This window comes from Homalodisca vitripennis, chromosome X (assembly GCF_021130785.1).
Source record: "Homalodisca vitripennis isolate AUS2020 chromosome X, UT_GWSS_2.1, whole genome shotgun sequence".
NCBI classification, from domain to species: domain Eukaryota; kingdom Metazoa; phylum Arthropoda; class Insecta; order Hemiptera; family Cicadellidae; genus Homalodisca; species Homalodisca vitripennis.
In genome coordinates, this window is record NC_060215.1 from 71773123 (window position 1) to 71797169 (window position 24047).

At 28.7% G+C, this 24047-nt stretch overlaps 1 protein-coding gene across 2 annotated transcripts in view; it reads right to left on the reverse strand.

The window, feature by feature from the left end:
- The window catches only part of LOC124369181 (DAZ-associated protein 2-like), a 65693-nt gene that overhangs the window by 24036 nt on the left and 17610 nt on the right, over window positions 1–24047 (reverse strand). For both annotated transcript variants that reach the window (XM_046826993.1, XM_046826992.1), the window contains one exon: window positions 8545–8619. In XM_046826993.1, coding sequence (XP_046682949.1) covers window positions 8545–8619 — 75 coding nt within the window. The remainder of the gene's footprint in view (window positions 1–8544; window positions 8620–24047) is intronic.

A 24047-nucleotide genomic window follows, 5' to 3' on the forward strand; every position in this document is an offset into this window, starting at 1 on the left:
AGGGGATGATTTTACCAGGCTGATAATTGACCAAAGCATAAGCTGATAACATCTGACTTATTTATTCTACTTAATCTTTAAGTTTATACCTGTTATTTAATCGTAAAGGCATTAAGTTTTAAGAAGACATACATATATCATGAATTTGTGAAAAATTGTATTTTCCCATGACCGTTTTTTAATAGACTTAACAGGCTTAGGTATAACAAAGAAACATACAAGTCAAATTTTATAGAGTAAAATGTCTCTTTAATGAAGAGAACCATGAAATCTGTTGTTCCATTTTTCAATCAATTCCTACAGTATCCATAAATAATATATCAACTATATATTATATTTTCTTCTACAATGTTGTTATTTTAATGAACTATAAAAGTTATACAGATACATGTAAATAGACTTTCTGAGGGAGCAAAGTGGCTAATTTGGAAAGAAATCTGTCAGTCACACATTTTACTGTTTATAAGTTATGTGTAGTCACATCAAAAGTAATTTCAGACTGCCTTTTGTGTAAATTTAAACACAGAGTCTGATTGTGCAATGTATTCTTTATATATACTTTCAATAAAAAGTTATTAATTTATAAAATTGATTTTACTATGTTTTTGATTTTAAGGGTGTCAAAAGTCAGTGTATAGAGTAAAAACATTAATTTACAAACATTAATAACATACAAAAAACATTAAATAAAGATGCACATTTTAAGATATGAACAAAAAAAACTCAGGAGGAATCAAGTCTAACAGAGAAGACATTCAACTAAAATGGGCCTCTGAATACGACATAGTAACAATCATGTTACACCCGTAATAATAACCATTGAAACAAATTTATTAATGTTGTAAAAAGTTATACCAGACCTCAACGTAGGCAAACAGAGAAATAGAATATTATTACGTACATAATTATTATTATTTAATTCCAAAACAAATATATTTATATAATAACAACCAGCAATTTAAGTCATACTTTCAATGATTTTTTTTAATTCTTTTCATTGTAGAAGTATAATACAGTCTGAAAATCATTACGATCAGCTGACTTACATGTTTATATTGTATTATCTGATGTTGAAATCCAGATTGAGCTTTATGAATAATTTGTTATACTTTTTCAGATAAAATAAACCAATAAATTATCCACAAATATATGAGCATTTATAAAATTATGTAAATTGCTATGACAAAAAAATCTCTTTCTAAAAACGATGACCAGATTTGTATATAAATTGTTTCTAGGTCAAAAAATAACACATCTCCAGGGAGGACTTTTAAATGTGGCAAGCTACCAAATTTCTTTGTTTAATAAGTATGGAAATTACATTCTTTCTACTATATAATTGGCAATTATATTATTACTTGGTATTTACTGGCAGATTCCACACACATGACAATGCATTTTGTACATTCTAATAATTTCGGATGTAATACTTCATAAATAGTGAGCAGCCTAAGAAGTAATTATTATTAACTTATGAAATCCAGATCTACATGTTTGTGAAGTTTTTATACACTAAAATTAATTTAAATACAAAACTAGGTACATTATAATACTAGGAATGTTCAACTGGAAAAATTTCCAAAACAAATCATATTTAACCTTGTGACAGACTTCTCTCAAATCAGCTAAACATTCCATAACTAATCATGGCCTATGTGACAATAACATTGTAAAATTTGTCCTACTTAAATATGATTTTCTAGAACAAAAGTTTGATTAGAAAGATGACTGCAAAAAGACTAGTGACTGAATTTTGAGAGTGGAGCAACATTTTTAAGTGACTTTCATTAGTTGTTTGACAGATCCATGGTTAATAGAACTTATAAATATAAACAGAATGACACATGTTTAACATATTCACTGCAAGGAAAAATATTGAAATTCATTTGGGAAGCTAAAATTTTTAGCATATATACAAAACAATGGCAGAAGGTCTCCAATCGGAGACGGTAGCACCTGCATTAAATTCGGCGGGTCTCCAATCAGAGACCTTAGTATTAAATATGTTAACTAGCCCATACAGATTATTAAAATGATAAAGGATAGCAGATACATATTGATCTGGAGCATATGTAACTTTCCAAGGACACAGGCAAAATGACACACATTGTTCTGGACTATATAAAAATTTCCAATTATAGTGGCAAACTGATGCACATTAAACTTATATATACAGAACTTTCTGATGATGCAGACAGACTAACACACACTGTATAGTGCAGTCATTGAAGCGAAAAATACGGTCTTACCTCCGAATTATTTTACTGTGAACCGATTTGCATGAAATTTTGGAATTAGGCTCATCTTACCCTTAACTTCAAAAGTGAAAATGATCTGAACTCCGCCTATTATTTTTAAGGGGTGTAAACAACCCCTTAATGGAAAAATTGACATTGGAGCCATTTTATCGCTAGAAAACATGTCTAATAGTAAGTGGTGAAATTGTAAAGTGTTTTCTAAAACAATTACCTCATATTAAAATCATTTTCAACCCCTTGAAAATCTTACAACCCTTGCAAACAACCCCTAAATTGAAAAAATCACAAAAAATACTTTGGTATGACATAAAAAGATGTAAGTATAGAGTAAGTAATATTTTATATTCTCTGTAATAATCATCAAATTGTTAACCCCCTTTCAACCCTTGAAAACTACCCCTTGATAAAAAATTTAAAAAAATTTATAAAATGTAAAGGATTTAAATATTATTCCACACTCTCAAAAATTATTATCATATTCTTAAGCTTTTCTACCCTCAAAACTACCCCTAAATTAAAACAGTAAATATATATGATTACATATTTAAAAATAATTGAATTTAGAGTAAAAAATTGCCATTTATTGAATAAAATATTAACAAATTATATAAAATTCACTCAAATGTGTTATATATACATATAAGAACGTTGGTATGTATTCATGCCTACGTTTCCAAAATATATGAGCCATATTATGTATATATATATATATATACACATTACAATAGTTTTGGGTCTCTATTATACTGCGTACTTTCACATTGCTCCAAATATTCACAATCCGAAATCTTCAGTTACTAAGTAGAAAAAAATATGATAAGTTTCTGGACCATAACTCTTACAATTTTCATGCTATCACAATTTATAAAAAACCATTGTAAAGGTAATTAAGAGATACAACATACTTAATTGCAATATGTAGTAAAAAACCTTTTTCTAAAACGGTGAAGGGTTAAAAAGCTTAAGAGAGGCTGTGATTGCGCTGCCACGCGCTCTTTAAACAATCATATCTCCATCAATTTTCTGTTTGACAGAAAAAAAAAAACAAAAAAACCAAATTGTTTGTCAGAAAAATACCTACATTTTTCATCTTACACTTTTATACGTATCTGTTGTCATTTTTGAGATATTATGAAAAAGGTGGTTTTTTAAAAATTAAAAATTTGTTTTTAATCGTGACTTTTTTGAAAAATATTTGTCCTGAAGCAGCCAAACTGATACAATCTATCAAACTCTTCATAATAAAGTTAATTCTAGGCGGAATACGTTTAATTTTAATTATGGTGGAAATTGCACTTATGAAACCCATTGATTTAAAAGAAAAAACATTAGATGCTCCTCTTATTTGCAATACAGGTCACTTATTTTACGTGCAAAAGACTTTTAGTAGTACTCATTGTAAAGCTTATTTCAAGCACTACAAAACCCTTTTTCATTAGAATGCCTAAAATGCATCTGCTCGCCGCTAGATGGCATTGACCACATCGATCAAATTTCAGACAAAATAAAAAACGGCTTTGATCTTTAATATCTAGCTTAATATTGCAGTTAGAATACTTTATAAAAAGCAAAATTGTTATTTATTTATCTGCTACAATTTTGTTATTTATAAATTTTTCGATAAAACGTATATTTTTGGAGATATTTGCAAAAACCCGATGAAAAACGTGAAGAAATTGTGAATTTTCAATTGCCAATAACCCCCAGGGTGGTTGCGGAGTTCAAATTATTTTCACTTTTGAAGTTAAGGGTAAGATGAACCTAATTCCAAAATTGTATGCAATTCGGTTCACAGTTAAAAAATTCGGAGCAATAATGCTTCAATGACTGCACTAGTACTGGTCTATACAGAACTTCCTGATGATAGAGGCTGGGCAAAGCACACTGACCTACACTATTAACATCTCTAATATATAAGCAAACTGAATCACATTAAACTGGGTTATAAAATATTTTCAAATGATACTGGCATACTAACATACATTGAATTGCACTATACAGAAATTCACAATGGCATAGGCAGACTTACTCACAATGAACTGATATAAAGAGAAAATGCCATTGATAGCCTTCTGGATTGCAAATACACTCTGAACTACATTATACAAAACTTCACAAAGATAGAGCCAATCTTATATATTTTGAATTAGGCTATACAGCTGCAACATTCCAATGATACAGGCTGACACACATACTGGACTGTGCTGAATTTTCAAAACTTCTTGATGGCAACAGGTAGACCAACTTTGCTACACAGCTAGGCCTACACAAATATTGCACTCTTATCACCACTATTTTAATCGCTAGATGAAAACAGAGATCCTGTGGGAAACCCCTGTAAATTAATCTTTATTCATTACTGTGTTCTTGTTATAGTTCATTATTTGGAATGGTTGATCTGAAAGGATAACAAGATAACAGACAACTACAGTCAACGCTGTATAATTTCAACCATTAGTTCAAAATTTGTTAATATTTTTTCATTTTTTTTTCTCATGGTCCTTTGTCACTCCTATTAAATAATATTAAATACTGCATAATTCAAAATCTTTAGATGATTTTCATTCTTTTATTGATCCTCATTTTTGAATGATCTAAGTTCTATTATATTCCCACTTAACTAGGGCTTTTTATCCATGCAAGTACTTTTTTAATTGAATCTAACACGTTTTACTGTCAGACAAATAATGTTCTTGCTTATGAATGTTTGCTTTGAACTACATACAATTTTTTTTTAATTCACCACAGCCATGCCAGTTTTATCTTTATATATATATTTCTTGTGTGCGTGTGTATGTTAATGAACTCCTCCTAAACGGGTGGACCGATTTTAATGAAATTTTTTGTGTGTCTTCAGTTGGATCCGAGAATGGTTTAGATTCATAATTCGGTCCAATTTTAATAGTTTATTTAATAAATTTTTTTAATAATAAAATTGTTGTTGATGGTGGAGTGTTTTACATTGGATCCGCCAGACTGCGCCACGAACACGTAATACAAAGTGAACTGTTACTTAACATCTGTGAATATTTTCAGCTGAAGTTCATCACAGAGGCAGAAAACATTTGTTTACATTTAGATTACATTATTATAAAGTGCTTGATCAGTAGTCTAATGCAGATTGCAAAGTTAAATTTTCACCAATTGTTCTATGTAAACATTATAATATTACAACACAGTTTAATCAATAATAGTCTTGAAAGCATAGAGTAAGCATAAACATATAAAAATAACACCACTTCTTATTTAAATATATTCTGTACTCACTTTGGAGGATAGAGATTATCCAGATATAAAATTGGAAGTTTTAGCTTTTAACTGAAATTGACAGTTTGTGCTGCTATCAATGTGTGTGTGTTGTTTTGTAAGGTTCATGTTTCAAAGTAAATACGGCAAATAACATTAAAATATAATAGAATGAAGTTATAAAAAGTTGTACTACGTGGCCGCGTTATAAGTTTATAAAAGCCAACAGGCAAAAAGAAGAAAATAAAAAATAAAACATCGTGTAATTATTGTGTGAGTGCTAAAATTATAATAGTACATTAATAGAGATTATTGGTCGCATTACCTCAAATAACCTAAGTAGCATACCAAATCAAAAGGTTGTGTTCCTATGTGGTGAATAACTATTGTTAACATTTTAGATAATCAAGTTTTTAAACTAATGGATTTAAAATAATTTGTTGTAATTTACATTTTTAATCTGCAGTCGAAATTGGTCAGATAAGTTCAAATTAAGTAGCATACAAATCACATGTGTGAATAACTATTGTTAATAGTGTAGGAATTGGTTTTAAATTAAATTCTGTTGGCCAGTTCTGATACTATACCTACTGTAATTTTAAATAACTATAATGAAATTCGGTAGTTTAGATAGGCTAATCAGGAATATCAATAGAGGTTATCCAGATATAAAATTGGCAGTTTTAGTAAAATACACTTTTAACTGAAAATTCTTAAATATTAAGTGTGCAGCGATTGATCAGTTAATTTTTTGTTTTATAAATAAATTGTTTTTTATCTTGCTATGTTTAAATTGGATCCAGCAGAATGTGCTACGATTGCAGTTTCAAATGTTTTTTCTATTTTAATTCCAGGTTTTCCCGACAGTTTGTGCTGCTATCAAATTTGTGTGTTGTTTTGTATCATCGTATAATTTTTGTGCGAGTGCTAATTGTAATATTAATTAATAGAGAATCACATGGTGTCAATAACTATTGTTAATAATGTAGGAATTGGTTTTAAATTAAATTCTGTTGGCCAGTTCTGATACTATACTGTAATTTAAAGTAACTATAATGAAATTCAGTAGTTTGTACTTCAGACCTATAGGGAATACTTATTTAGTATATTAGATAAATTAAATTCTGTTTGGCCAGTTTCGATACTATACTGTAATTGTAAAAAAAACTATAATGTAATTCAGTAGTTTAGATAGACTGATCAGAAATATCAATAAGTTGATTGTGATGGTGGCCGCTTATTATACTTCAGCCTTTAAATAACTATAATCTAATTCGGATCGTCATTTTAGTAGTTTAGATAGGCTATTCAGATATATCAATAATTCGATTGTGATGGTGGCCACTTATTGTACTTTCAGGACCTATAGGGAATACTTATTTAAGTATTTTTAGATACCGTTAGTCTATGTTGTTATACATTTTTATCTAGAAGTTACTTAATTAAAATTACATATTCAATAAGTTACTCATATTCATTGTGTACTATTATACAGAATTTTATTTTTACAGAAAAATGCCACGTCTTCGTGGAAGAGGACGAATAGTTATTCAATCATGTGATTTATATGCTACTTAATTTGAACTTAAGTGACAAAAAACTGTTAACAATAGTTATTCACACATAGAAACACAACCTTTTGATTTGTATGCTACTTAGGTTATGCGACCAATATACTCACTTCGTTCAATAAATTTTTCAAAATTAGTTCAATAACTTCAATATATAACTATAGTTTTTTTTATATTACTTCAAACATCTTCAATCTCTATCAATGTAATATTACAATTAGCACTCACAACAATAATTACACGATGTTACAAAACAACACACATATTTGATAGCAGCACAAACTTTCAGGAAAATCTGGAATTAAAATAGAAAACATTTGAAACTGTGATCGTAGCGCATTCTGCTGGATACAATGTAAAACATTCCAAGATGGTCCACTCATTTAGGAGGAGTTCAGCTCCATACACACGCACACAAGAAATATAAATATAAAGATAATGAAATTCGGTAGTTTAGATAGGCTAATTAGAAATATCAATAATTTGATTGCGATGTTTGCCGCTAATTATAATTCAGCCTTTAAATAACTATAAACTAATTCAGTTCGTCATTTTAGTAGTTTAGATAGGCTATTCAGAAATATCTATAATTTGATTGTGATGGTGGCCACTTATTATACTTCAGCCCTATACGGAATACTTATTTAGTATTTTAGATAAATTAAATTATGTTGGCCAGTTCCGATACTATACTGTAATTTTAAATAACTATAATGAAATTCGGTACTTTAGATAGACTATTCAGAAATATCAATAATTCGATTGTGGTGGAGGCCGCTTATTATATTTTAGGCTTTACATAACTATAATCTAATTCGGATAGTAGTTATATAGGCTATTCATAATATCAATAATTCGATTTGTGATGGAGGTCACTTATTATACTTCAGCCCTATCGGAAAATCATCTAATTTGTTTGTGTATACTCCTGAAAGATTAACAAAAAATATTGTACATTCAATGGCATTACGATAAATTAAGTTGAAAATTGAAAAAATACCTGTTATTATAAAATCGTTTGTTTCAATTTTTTTACCTTCAGATTAAGTAAGTTTTTAATTTAAAACATCCTCTACATTTCACATCACTCATGTTTATACTCACACACTATCGGTTGGTCGAAGTACATGTACATGTGATGAAGTTAGATATTGTAATAACTTTTTTAATAGACATTTTTATCAAAACAGCCAAGATTGTTACAGATTAATCAAAGTTTTAAAATTTTCGCATTAAAGACGTGTGTACAGGAGAACGTCTGTCGGGTCTGCTAGTGTATATATATATATATATATATATATATATATATATATATATATATATATATATATATTGTATTAGACAAAATCTGATAGTATAATGCTTTTGTCTTTTGTGTACATGTTGTCACACAATGTATATTCTAGTATAGTGGAGGTTTATGCCGTTAGTAACTGTGATAATCTATAATTTGTAAGTTAAATAGTTACCAGCATAAGCAGCTGCTGGGTGGGGTGGGGCTGGGACATAGCCAGTTGGTGGTGGCTGAGTTGCACCAGGAAATCCTGTAAAAGCAGAAGGTTGGTTACATACAACTGAGAGAAGGCCAAGTTATACAATGTGACTACGTGACTGATAACCTTATTTATACCATCTCTATTGCGTAGTGGTAACTTGGGTTTTTTTCAATTTGATTGATGATTTTTGGTTTTTGTATTTCTATTTATTAAGGTAAAGTCATTTCCAATAAATTATAAGAGACAAAATATAATAACATAAGATTTATAAGTATTTATTGTGAACAAAACATTTTATTGGACTTATTTGTAAATTTTTACATGCAGCTATGAGATAAGTTTTGTCACGGAGTCACATTTTCACAGTGTAGATGCAAGTTAGTGTTGAACCACCCACCAAGTAGACCTCTCAATAAAGCAATAGATCTGAACCAGCCTACAAACACTCTACAAACAAATGTGCAATAAAATGATTATTCAACACGAGTTCAGACAAAACTTACCTTATATACAAACCTATCCGGCCACAGGATGCTTTATTGACAGATCTACTTGCCCATCACCGACCGTTACCACACTTATTGGTAATACTAAAACTAGGACAAAGTTCCAAACTAATTGATTTAAATATATCAATTCACTTTCATAGCTATCCTTTGAACTAATAAAATTTCACTGGGGGTTCGATGACTTAAAATTTATAACACTAGGGTAAAGAAGATAACACAGAGGGAGGAACAGTAGGCTTATCGTGAAATCAACAAGAGTTGTAAGGCTCGAAACGTGTCTTAAGTATAAATCGCCAAAGATGGAGGAAGGTAACTTTTTGAAAATTATCACTTTTAATGTATATTCAAAAAAAACAAATGAAATATCTAAAAAAAATCACTTCTTTGGATAATCTTTCATTTTTTAAATGTAATTAAAGTTTTACGGTCATACCCTCCAATCTATAAATGACTAAATTGACAATTAAAGGCAAAACAGTATTGAAATAGTTAAAGAAATTTTCTGTTTAAAATAATAAATCAAAGATATATTGGTTCACAATATTTATAACATTGCATTAAATATTGTTCCAAAAAAACTAATTACGTAAAATTAAAAACCCCTAAAATACCCCTGTTTATTTGTTACTACCATTTCACCATTTCCTACCAGAATGTCTTTTGATCTTTAGTTGTCATTGCATCTCTTTTTTATGAACTGTATTTAGGCCTAAAAACCATGCAAACTATAAAAACATCATGCACATATGTCTTTAACAAATAACAAATCTACATGCAAAACACCAAAACTTATTCTCAAACAAATGTAAAAACAACCAATAGGCCAGTTATAATTATAAAAATATAAATTAACTAAAACAAATAATAATACTTGAATTTTCATTCAATATCCCATCCTTATTTTAAAAGGCATTTTAGTTTTGGTATGATCCAACCAAAATAAGTAAAACTTTGTTTTTTGCAATACAAGAAGTCAGGGGGAAGTTATCATGTTTTTTCCATAATAAGGTTTAGTTAAATATAAATTTCCCTTTGTACTATGACAAATTAAGAATATGTAAAAACGTGCTCTATAAATTATAGATAATTGTTTTTCAATGCATTTTACTTTTGTTTTTTTGTGGTCAAGCAAAAAAGGAATGTTTTTTTTTATTTTTTCCTTTACTTTTGCAACTTAACTAACTTGTAACATTAATATTTAAAGAAATTCTCACTATGAAAACCTAATATAATGTGACAGCAGTAACATTAGAATAGTACCTTTCTGGATACCTACCGTTTATTTATATTGTTGGCTATCTCACAAAAATTAAGTCTGATTTTATGTTATGATAACAGTAGATTCAACTTTGAGGTATTAAGAGTCTTAATGTATTCTACGTTTTAAATAAAATTACACACCCATCTATTTTGAAATGTTTTAAAATACTGATTTTAATGATTGTTTTCCTAAAATTACATTATAATTTCTATTATAAGCATTTATTTAAGAAACGATTTGACAACAAACTTTCTTTCAAAATTTGTTTGTAAAACCTCAAAAGTGCTTTAACAATGGGTGCACCAAATATCAATTTTGTCAATTAATTTGTTCTCAAAACTAAGTTAAAAATCATACTTTAAAAGACTCCTTGATAAAAATACAATCTAATCCTCAAATCAATTTACTGAATCTTAACCAATATAGATTAACATTGAGAAAATTTACCATTTGCTAGGATCAAACTAATTGAATCATAACAAACAGTATTGAGAGTAAAATATTTCTTGATTTAGGTCTATAATTTTAATGGCATTATAAGAAAGTATAATCAATCATTTGAAATAAGATTACTAACTCTATATTAAAAAATATCTGTTATCCCTGGTGTACACTAAAACAGTTGATAAAGTGGTTTGATCGTTGTGTACTAAATTCTTCTAAACACTAAATTCCAATAAAAAAACAATCAGAACCAATATTTCCAAACAAAAACAAATTGTCTTTTGAAGGTGAGTATTAAAAATAGCTGTTGGAAGGTAGGCACTTGTATCAAATTTTAAGTAAAATCCACATTTATCAAGATTACAATACAAAAAATATTAATTAGATTTCTCATGTGATTAATCTTAACACAGATATTGAGTCTAAATACTACATGATTGGGGTATGTTCTCTGTAGACCTATTAACAGCAAATTAATAGTGAAAATGTAAGGGTTTGTTTTAGCATTAAAGCTTCTTTACTATTTATCACCAAACTATGAAAATTAAAACATTTTTTCATAAATAAATAGTTCTCTATATATTTAAAGTAATTAAAAAGAAAACACACAAAATTTTAAAGCCAAAATTCATAAAATTGTTTGTTAAACAAAATTTAAATACATAATGAAATAAAATCAAAAGTAAATCTTTTTTTATAATAAACATTATTTCAATGAATTGTTTATTACATTTATTTCTAATAGTTAATTTATATTGTTTTTTTTTTCAAAGGAAAAATTTTACTGTATGTCTAAAAATACTAGTTGAAAAATAAAATTAAAGATATGAGTCCTTTGCGTTATTTTCACATGAAAATCAAAAATATAATTTCCACAGCAATATATTTATAGTTTATATTGAATAAACAATTATTACGAACTTAAAACGATTTACTTCATACATGTGAAGTTTACACTGTAATTAACTGCTGGCTTGAAACAATTTTCAAGGTGTAGCAACCAGTAAGATAATCTTTAAACACTTTCGTCATATCACAATTGCTTTAATTATATTAAGAAACACTATACAACACCACAACACCTTATCAACTTTAGAATCACATAAATTTTCACATTTCATCATTACACAGAGTGAAAACAAACTGGGAAAAAATAAAAGATAAATGTTCCAACCAAATGATAAGTGAAACTAAAAACAAAAAGAAGATTAATCCGGCTAGCCACCTGTAATATATTAAATTGTTTGGTTAGTTGTTACATCTAAATACATAGAACAGACATCTGAATTGTATCTACTAGGAATTCGATAAACAATATTAAAAAATATAAGGTAAAATGTAGGCCACATAGTTAGAGCACTTGTATTATCAATCAGTATCAGACTGGCATAACCTGACCAACATGTGTCCACCTCATTGGTTTAAAGTAGTAGAAAGATAATTTTAATACAGTAATAAGGATTTAAATGTTTGCTTTACTATTTCATATACACGCCTTACTCTTTTATTTCTTTTTTTTTGCTATGCCGTTTATGCACGAAATAATATTAACTAAATTAAATAATCTTATTAAACTGGTCAATTTACATAGGAATACAGTAGATGATTAAGAGAGCAGACAAACCATTAGGGCTGTGAGTGCGCTGTGAGACCGCTTGTGTCAGAGAGGATCTAAACCACTACTTCAGAGGCAACAGTCCTCTGGACAGAATATGACCACGAAACGGAATTGTGTCAATTTTTAAAATACAAAACACAATCTACATTTAATTTTTGTAACATTACTTATTGCAAAATAAAATTTACTTTTTCATTATTATTTATAAAAATAGTGTTGTTAAAGTTTTTTGTGCCAGTTTAAAAATTCATCAGATATAAATACGTTAAATAACATAAAAGGGGGTGTGGTGTAAAAGTATAAATATATACATATACACAATGTTATCGGCCCCCCTGGGCCAGCACCTGTATCAGCAAAAGAAATTAAATAGAATCTTTGTTTCAACTGTACCTCACATTTGCAACCCCAAAGAACACAGGGGAATTATTTTCAACTGTTTTATTTATATATACCCTAAAATGACACTTGGGAGGAAGAGTTCTTGGAAAATTTTATAAGATTTTATAAGTAAAAATAGATTATGTTACACCTCATTTTAAAGGTCTTCAAACCCTGATTACTTTAGAAAAGTGCTTTTAATTGAGGTTAATTGTATTTACAGGTTGTACCAAAACACTTTAAAAACTCTTTATAATATATTGCATAGATCTCTTTCTTACATTGTAGAGAAATAGATTTGTTAGTTAGTTGTTTTTTAAACTTTAACGGTTTTAAGATGGTGAGAGAGAAATACTGTCTGTTTAAATATTTATTTCTTAAAATCTCATTGTTAACAACATATGGAAATGCTTCCTACACAAAATTATATGACAAACTGATTTTTATGAATTGCAACTTCAATATTATCAAAAAAGTTAGAATATGACATTGTCTTGCATTTTCTATCACTCATCATTTGCATATCTAATTAACCATTGATATTAGTTAGAACCCGGAACTGGGTTGTCTTTTATTTGATTTCTGTTTTTTTTTTCATATTCTACAACAAAATGCCAGTTCTGTTTCATTAACTACTAGAGCAGGTTGGAGAGTTTCAGGATATATAAAGTTGCACTGTTAGTTACATGAGCCAATGTGGTCATGTAAACTTTCAACCTGACCTTTGTACACTATTATATGATTCTTTGAGAGATCAGACCAGTTTTGTTCTGCTTGTTTGGTTTAAAAAAATGTTGTCTAAAGTACTAAAAAAACTTCAGTGAAACAGAACTTTTTATTCTACTATAATAAAAGCAAAGTTAGATGCTACATTTAAATTAGTCTGCCCTTTCCTTTATTACTGTAAAAACCTGGGCTGCAGACTTTAAACATGGCCATACTACCCCTCATGATGCTGAATGTTCTGAAAGGCTCATATTTCAACAACTAATTAAATGACTGACAAAGCTTACAAAATTATCAATAATGACTGCAAGTTTCAACTGATTCAAATAACAAAGATTGCTGGCATATTTAATTAAAGATGCATCACATCTAACTGATAACATAGGTATGAAAAACTATCAGCAAGATGGGTGCTAAATTGGCTGACTCCAGAAAAAAAACTAGAATGTTTTAACATTACAGGACTGCTTGAAGATCTATAACTAAAATCATACAGATTTGATATGCCAATTTATTACAGTTTATGAATCCTGGATTCACCATGATATACCCAAAATAAAACAACCATCGAAACAGCATAAAGGCTAGGAAAACCGAAAACAAAGAGCATTCCATCAACAGGAAAAGTATTAGCCACAGTTTTTAGGATGCCAAGGGCATCTTACTTGTAGATTGTCTTGAATAAGGGTACAATTTTAACTGCTCTCAGACCGTGTTCCCAAGAATTTTAAACCTCTTCACAACAAAGGACTATAAGGCCAGTTGTAGAAAAGAGAGCTGCCAGCCAATATATTAGCTCGACAGTGAGCAAAACCCTCGTGATTTTACCAGAAGACTCTTAGCTGACTCTGGCATTGGTAACAGGAAAGTGTGGAGAATCTTAAAACAATATAAGATGTACCCATACGGTATGTTTTTATATAAAGAATAGATGACCATCTTCATTGTGTCATTGTGTGTGGTCTATGGGCACTAGAGAAGATCATTACTTATTTAAGTATTTTCCTCAATCTACAGAGGTAAATTACAGAGGTACCAATGAAGAAATATACCATCATAATATTCAATAGTGGTCCTTTGATAATGGACACTAGGTTACATGAGGTAGATAACCAGAGGTACTAAACAATAACACACGGTGTGGCATAATTGATATAAAAATTGTTGGTCCCCAATTTTTCGAAGGTCCTCTGAATAGAAATATTTACAATTAATTTCTGAAATATTTACAATGAATTTACAATGAATTTCTGAAATATTTACAATTAATTTCTGAAATATTTGTAATGGATTTCTGATCAATCTCTTGGTCAATTTGCTCGTAATTTTTCCCAATGTAATCAAACAAAGAATGTGATAAGAAGGTGGTGCTCTTCTACACCATTCTCTGGCTGTTTGTACTACGCTAGACCAAACATTTCAAGAGAATAGAAAGACAGAGGTGGTGCTGCAACTTTTCCTGCTCAGTCACCGGACTTTACAACCATAGATTACTATCTAAGGAGTAGAATTAAGAGCATAGGTTATCTCTCAAGACCAACAACAGAAGACATGATGGGGAGGATAAGATAAGTGATACATTCATTTCCATAAAATAGATCCAACATGATTTCTTCTGCAACCAAATACTGGAATTAAATACCCCTCACTAACTCTTCTGGAATGCCAGAAATGCGGTTAATGATTTAAATGTCCGAGTACGATAAGTTGAAACTAAACACTTTGAACACTTATTTTAAGTGTGGGAGAACATGTTGTAACAGTTTTAAGGTATGTACCCAATAATTTGGTAAAACAGACAAATTTATTTTATACCTTAAAAAATGTATTAGTTAATGCAAAGTGATTACAGAAAATAATTGGTAAGAAAATAAGTTTTTCTTTCATCATTTTGATATTTTGTACTTTAAGGTTTTTTTTCCTAAATGCCAAAAAGTTTTAGAATTTGGAAAATGGGAAGAAAAATGCCTATACTTGACAATGTTTATTTAGAAAGAAAGTTTCATAACAATTATGAAAAATACTCTTTTCCTACAATATACAAAGGTATAACTATAAAACGTATTTTTTAATGTTATGCTACACCCTGTAAATAAAGTTACCTGCAGTTAAATAAATTTGTACTAAAATAATCAGGATTTGTAAACTTTTAAAATAATGTGTGACAAAAGCTATAGCTATATTTTTTAACTCTCCGAGACCCAAAGAGCTTTTTGCCCATCTCCCAAAGGTGTCGTTTGAAAATAATTTTACAAAGTTCTTTGGGGGTTGATAATGAGAGGTTACGGTCGGAACAAATATTCTATTTTAATTTCTTTGGCCAGATACAGGTAGTGGCCTAGGTGATTACCATAAATATAAGAGTTACAACACAGCCTTGACTGTTTACTCTCAAGTATGTCCCATGAACCTGAAAATTAAGCTAACAGTGGAGTAGACTAGGAAGTGTTTTAATCAGGCTTTGTACCTTGTCGGATTGGTTTAAAATTTTAGTTTTCAGGGACACCACTAGTTTGATCTCAATCTGAGAAAGGAGGCATTCAAATGCTGCTGCTCTATGCTGGTAGATTATCTAGCTCTTATCTCATATCTGTTTATCATCTGTGTGCCAATGTATACTTCAATCAAAAGTAAAGTGCTGTTGCTAAGATATACAAACAGAGTAGAGTAAACAAGCTCAGCTACCCAAATGAACTTCAACATGGCTCTATAAACTTCTGTTTCACAATGATTTGAATGCCTTCATTCAAAATTAAAACAAACCTAGAATTATTTTAAATTAGTGACATCCATTAAACTCATTTATAAATAGAAACCAAATTGGTTGTTGTTACCACCAAAAAACTCAACACTAAACATAAACTACTGCATGCAACCAAACCAACAGAATTTCATAATTCTAAAGCTGCGACAACACTTTTGTTATTTTAATTAAATTCATCGATTACAATTTTACATTTGAATATGTTCTACTTTTCATGCATTGTTGTACTATAGAAAATGATGAAAACAAAACTTTGTTGAATTTTTCTAAATCCAAACGATGAAAGTGTGTGTGTTCCTATTTCAAGGGCAAAATAATGGCAATGTAGGAAGGGCTTTGAAAATTCTTACCATTGATAAAAATTAATTTCATTATTCACAGCTTGCATTTTTTGTAATTTCTGCTTTACTATAATTCTTTTCTATTAAAATTGGTTGGTCCTTTTCTTACAGTGATGACATTTTCAAAACTTGATAGGGCCTGACATTTTAAAGGAAATCACAAAACAACTCACTATAAAAAACTTTCTCTAGTCTTTACCACTTGATACAATGTAATGTACAGCAAACAGTAAAAATGTTAGTACAATCCTAAAGCAAAGTTTTGTATTATTTAAAATAGAAAGAAATTTTACTTTCAATTACAGATCATTATAAACCTTTAGAATTCCCTTTATTTACATTATTATTACTATTATTTTAGTCTACACATTTTTTGTAAGCACATGGACGTTTTGTTTCTGTATTTTCATTCCTGCTTGCCAGGATACCATAAAGAATATGTACGATTTCACATTCTCCCTTGTCACCTTTGCAAACACTCATTGAGCACCTTTGTTTTACACTATCATTGTTGCTTCCCCACTCCCAAACAAATTATCACTTCACTGATTCACTCTGTTTTTACTAGGCAATTGTTTATAACGGAACCCCTTCTTGCTATTAGTGCCATGCACATTTCTGTGCAGTTATTAAGTTTTTTCATGTAATAAGCATTAAATCAATAAAAATTCCTTACTAACAAAGTATGAATAATACAGTATGTAAAGAATATCATTGACAAGTGTGGACAAGATTGGTCTGGTCAAAACTAGAGTCTGTTGTACTGAAAATTAAGTGAAAGGAAGAAGCAAGAGACCATCAATTTCCCACATGACAGTCACAATAGTTGAATAAATTGTAACAGGTTATTTTTTCCACCTCTCATTTATTATAGCAATTCATGTAATTTCAATAATTAAATATTAAATCGAGCCTAAATCTGAGAATCCGATGACTCATTGAAGCACAGATTGACACTTGACAGGCGCTTTAGTCATACCCGCAAAGCTTAAGTGTAGGGGACTCACGTGAGCAAAACCCACCAAAACTGCTTCTTCCATCATCACTCAGTCCACCCCTTCTCTCTGGCCCTGCACACTCGTTTAGTATCCAAAATTATGTCACCACCCCAGCCCTGTAAAGGTGAAAACGCGAATCGATTAATAGTGCTTGCCGACCAACTATTCTGCCGAAGATTCTGAACTGCTCTACAACGAAGGTGGGGAGACAATTCTCCCCTTTATATTATAACCAATTACAATTTATTAACGATTCACAATTCATAATCTGCCTTTTTATTTCTTCTAAACTAATTCAATTGACTCCAGTTATTTGCAAAAAATATTTAAAATTTAAATGAATTTTTCTCATTGTGGGAATCAAATAAACATGAATTATTGTTAACTGAGGAATTATTACCATAAAAGTTTATATTAAATTAACTCATACAGAATTACAGTTTATTTTGCTTTTATTTTAATACAAAGTTTACTTCAGTTCTTTCTTTAATTTCACTGACGATAAAAAGTGTTTATTATAAACAGATTGAATTTTAGTTAAATTTGGTTTTATAAAGGAATGCTGTTGTTTTCAAAAATGTGTAGTTGAATAAATTTTAGCAATAAATATATTATTTTGAAGTTAGTAAAGGAAATTGAAAACACAGTAATTAAGTTGTGATGTTGATCTATAAATAAATTAAAAGATGAATATCGGAGATGTATTGAATTCCTAGATTACTGCTTTTATTAATGGACATTTATTGCTGATTTTCTGCTTGGCTTATAGTGCTTTGATGTATTGTAGTGCTTTACTTGTACGATGTATTATGCACTTATTACTTTGAAACTTGATTTTCTGCTTGGCTTATAGTGCTTTGATGTATTGTAGTGCTTTACTTGTACGATGTATTATGCTCTTATTACTTTGAAACTGTAAATCTTATATCACAATCAACACTCCTATCCTATTAGAAATATACCATAACCTATTAACTTGTATCCTAACTGTTGTTTACCCACAACACTAACACCACAATTCTTTTTTATCCTAAATAGTTAGCCCACAGTAAAAGGTGTGAGTTATGACCAAAAAATAAAATCTGCCCTTATTATTTACTTGGAATAATTAAGTGATGTACATAAAGATAACAAAGTATTGAGAACACTTTCAGCAAACAGACAGACAGTCAGTCGAGACAGAAGACATTCACCTGCCAATGATCATTAGGTGTAGCAAAACAAGGCTAAGAAATATTTAAAATGTTGCTTAAAAATGGAGTTATTATTGTAGAATCATAAATAGTTTAATAATGTGTAGTTGTTAGACTCACTGATCCAGAAAATAACCATCAGATGACAATACAACCATTACTACATGAAACTACACTTGCTATTTGCTTGGTTCAAGGCGTATTTGGGTAGAAAAAAGTTAAATTTGTTTAGTTTAAAAATACAGATATTTCTACACAGTTTTCTCCTTGAAACTAACTTTCAAACATGAAGTGATAGAAAAAAGGGACTCTCCTCTGACTAAGTTTGACCAAAACATAAATAATTAGCAATAACAATGAAAATGTATCTGTGAGAAATTAGAAAATGTTCACAACTATGACAAAATTATACAAAACTGTGAAATTACTATTCATTATTTCAAATACATTTTTATTTTAAAACAATTTATCATTTATCAATTATTTATATTGTTCTGATAAATGATGTACACTTTAAACTTAAACAAAACTTTTGCTAGTTACAATATTAGTAGCAAATTGCAAATTTTAATAAAATGTTTTAAATATGTCAGAACTGGAAAATTAAGTTTTACTATATACACCCACTATAAGAAAGAAAGGAAAAACTTTTCTAAATAAAGAATACACAGAGATATATTGTACAACTGTGGGAGCAGGCTACAAAGCCTTATCTATATTTTAATTTGTTCTTTAGAAAGTTTGCTATGGAAATATAATATTAGATCTTCTACGGTAATGCATAAAATATTAGTAAAAACTGAAAGGTGACAATATTATTTGTAAATGGAAATTATATATTAATTGAACCAGCTCTGCCAAATTAAATATATTTTTGTGCCAAGAGGTTCTAAGTAACATTAATGCAGTTGCTTAATTAATGGATAGATTAATATGTTCTCAATTATTTTTTGTAATAGGTGATATACTCTTAAACATGTTAACCTTAATTACCAACATGGTAATATTATACATTATATAGAAAAGTATTGTTTTTAAATAGGGTGAACATTTTTCTAAATAACATCTTGATGGTATAAATACTCAACTTACATTGACTCAGACCAAATGTGCAGTTCATATAGGAACTGACCAAATTATATACAATAATATTTAAATTTTATATACTTTTCCATAAACGGACCATAAAAGTTTTCACAAAATAATTTTACTAATTTCTTACCACAAGATAAGTACACAAAGCTAATAGGATTGACTCTGAAAAATTTCAAATAAATAAATAAAATATGGGCTAAATACAATGTTATGCTCATTCTTCTTTAAACAATTAGATGGAGAACAAATTTAAATATCTTTCAGTTTAAAAATGGTATTAAAATATATCTTGAAATTTGTGTTATTGTTTTTTTAACCTTTTACTATTGGAGTTGCTGTCAAAAAAACCTGAAAAACGGCAAGCTATCATAATAGCACTTAAATGTTGTTAACCCGAAACACCAGGAAGGTGATAAATTAACCAAGATTTTGACACTACATACTTTCAAGACAACAAAAATAAATAACTACAACATGACATTTAAAGTCAATCATTTATAAAACTTATACCTATGGAATTTATAAATATTTTTTTAATTATGAGCAAACTAAATCATATAGTTAAAAAATGTTAAATAGTCCCTAAATGAACGCATTTATCAAACTGAATATCCTAAGAGACTGTACTAGCGGTCTTCTTTAATTTTAGCCCATAAGAATAATATTGAACTTCAAAACCTTTTTATGACCTTATTTTTAGTCATAGAACTATGGGAGATGTCTTATTTTTAAGATATAACTAAATACGCATCCTAACGCTTTTTATGTATTTTTTTATTGGTTATTATGAAAAAATGTTAGTGTTTATATATAATTCATTATTTATATATTTAAAAAGTATATTCTTTAAAAGAAAACTTTAAAACGTTCGGATGTGTATTTATTATGTCTTTAAAGTGTATTCATTATGTCATCTTCAATTACTCTACAGCCAAAAATGAGAGTTTTACATTGTTCTTATGGTATAAAATTCAAGGTCGCTTCACTACAGCTGGCTTGTGAAGAAAATTCCTTGTATCTACAACGATTAAAAGATAATCGGAAATAACAAATTGTGTTACCTCATTTTTATACTTACATTCAACTGCTCATAAAATAAAATACCAAAGGACATCTTTTGTCTCAAAAATGTGATTGTAGGAAAAGCAATCCAGTTTTTTTTTTTCTTATTAAAGATTAACATTCAAAACAGAGCATAGGTTGATTTTAAGATACTTCTTTAATCATATGAACGTAAGTTTTGAATCCAATTAATGTAATTTTGTAAAATTTTTATATTTTAACTGTAGTAACATTTTTAAAAGTAGAGAATGATTCGTCTCAAAATGGATATGTTATATTCTGTCTATAATTTTTTTAACAGGGGGCTATGAAATATTATTTTCAAGCTTATTCATTTTTTATCTTGATCAGAGTTTTGGAAAAAAACACTAAACAAATTTCCAGATACTTTGCTGCCATTTTTTAAACGGTAAGTGATACTTAAATTTTCTTCACAAAAATGTTATAGAAGTAAAAGACCAGTTAAATAACATGCATGGTTGTGTTGACACTTAAATGTTTTAGTATTTCTCTGTACTTAAAAATCTATAATATATTTCAGGAGATGTTAATAGTAATTTTTGGAAAATAATTACAAAACATAACTTTTAAATGTTCTGACCACTACATCTCTCACAGAGTGGTTTGAATTATCCAACATGTGAAATACAAAAAGAACCAGAAAAAAAAAACAAAAATATAAATTACAAATGTTGTCACAGCATCAACTTTCCTTAATATTAAAGCCGTGCACTTAATTATACAATACAACACTAATCACATAAATACACACATGCAATTATAGAAGAAGATATCCAGTAATTACAAGTTGAAACAGAGAGAAATTTTTAAAAGAGTACCACATAAATAAAAAATATAATAACACCTACCACAATACATCCCTTGCTTTTTTTGTCAATTTTGCATCAGAATCCCTTAAACATTATTTTTAATTAAATATCATTAAATAAATGTAAATTTTATGTAAATTAAATTTGTTTATAGAGTAAACGAAATATAGACTGGAAAAATATTACCAACCCATAATTTTTCAAAATTAATTATCTACATAAAGCACTTAATACAAAGTTAAAGTACTGTTTCAATACATTCCTTATAAAACATAACAATGTTTTTCTGATGACTTAATATTTTTAAGGAAACAAACAAATACAAATTTACATGTTAAGAATCTGACATACTAAAGAGTAATAAAATGGATAATTATGTAAGAAGTCAAAAACAGTGAATATGTATCTTATTAGAGTATTTATCACACTCTGTAAGATTGAACTAGAACTCAAGATTTACTACATGTTGTATGGATATTTACACAAATTTAAAAATTAAAGAACTATGATAAATAAACTCATTAGTTTTTCCAATTTAAAGAGAAACTATTAAATGAGATTTTCTACTGTTTATGAGAATCTGCATTTTTTATATCCTTTCAATTATATCTGCCATACTTGTCAATAAAACTTTGTAAAGTTATGGCAATCAATTTATAATTAGTTCACTTCGTTACAGTACAAGCCTGAGTAGCGGCAATGAAACAGTGCCTGGTACCAGGTGGATTTCTTCTTCTTATTGATTTGTTATTATAACAATCCAACACAGTCATGCAATGCAAACTTCAACCCAGAAACCAGAACTAAATAAATGTTCTTTAAATAAATAAACACTGACAATTTAAATAATCAGTTTTTAACAAATCTCAATTAATTCAATTGTTAATTTTGTTTTTAGTTCTGTTTTCTTCTTTCTATCTAAAACATAGATTGTGTAATAAATGTAAATATTGCAAGAGCTACAAGATAAACACAAAAATATATGAATTTACCACTGTAGATAACATGCGCATTTTCGTTGTGAAAGGACTGTACTGACAAACCCATCTTGACAAATCATGTTCCTCCAAGCAGTTAAATGAAGATGGCGCTGACCAGGTGTTGATTTCAATTTACTGCCATTTATTATAAGTTATTGTAGGAACAAAGCCAATATTTAAAGGGATAAAAAATTTAACAAATTATCCAAAATAACATGACAACATAGTAAATGTTCTTTTATCGAACTTATGTGGTGGTTATGTCCATTGAACATTATATTAAATTTTGTTACGATGTGAATGCAACACTCAGTGTAACATTCTATCTCAAATTCCAGTATGTATTACAACGGTATTATAATGTGAAACAGTAGATGCACTGTAGAATACATGTTGGAAAATAAATAGTAGTATTTTATAGTTTAAGTTATAAAAACGAAGCTCTGCACAATACATGACCTGAAACCCTGTTTTTAATTTGTTTGATAAACTTTCACTTCCTCAGATTATTTACTCCAAGTATGCTATTAAAATGTTATTATAATTACATGTTATGCTACACATTGTTGTTAAGAGAACACGGTCGTATGAACATTAAAAATCTGGACAACTTTTCCAATGATAATTGTCAATTAAGGTAACAACAAATCAAATCATTTGATTATCATTTAGAAATACCTATAGTTCTAGTAATATATATAAAATTTAAATGCAAATGTATGTTAAAATCTTTATAGTACTAGATATAATTAATTAGTAGGAAAAAACCACTAAATGCATTTGTAAAAATACATTTTAAATACTGATTAAATGACTAAACTTTACTATAGAACAAAACTTGTGGCAAATATTTTTTTTAACAAACCAAAATAAACTATTTAGGTTATTTACAGACCATAAGGAAAAATTATACAGTTAATTATGCAGTTGAAGATTTTAACCAAAGAACTGGCTCATTGGAGATTATCCCCCTGAGGAAGTGAAGAATTCAGAGTTATTAAAAATAGTGTATTAGGTTCTATATAAATGTGCAAAGTTTTATTGTTAAACAAGTTCAATTGTATAACAGTGAGTTATTAAACAATTAAACTTTTACGAAAACATGTATGTATAAATATTCAAAACTTATATAAATCTTTAATTTTTCACATATATTTATAAAGAAAAACCCCAATTTAAAATTTAATTGTATTATAATATATGTGTTTAAAATATCATTTTTATTGGTCAATTGATGTTTACGTAAAAAGCTGAAAATTTCAAAAGCAAGTAAG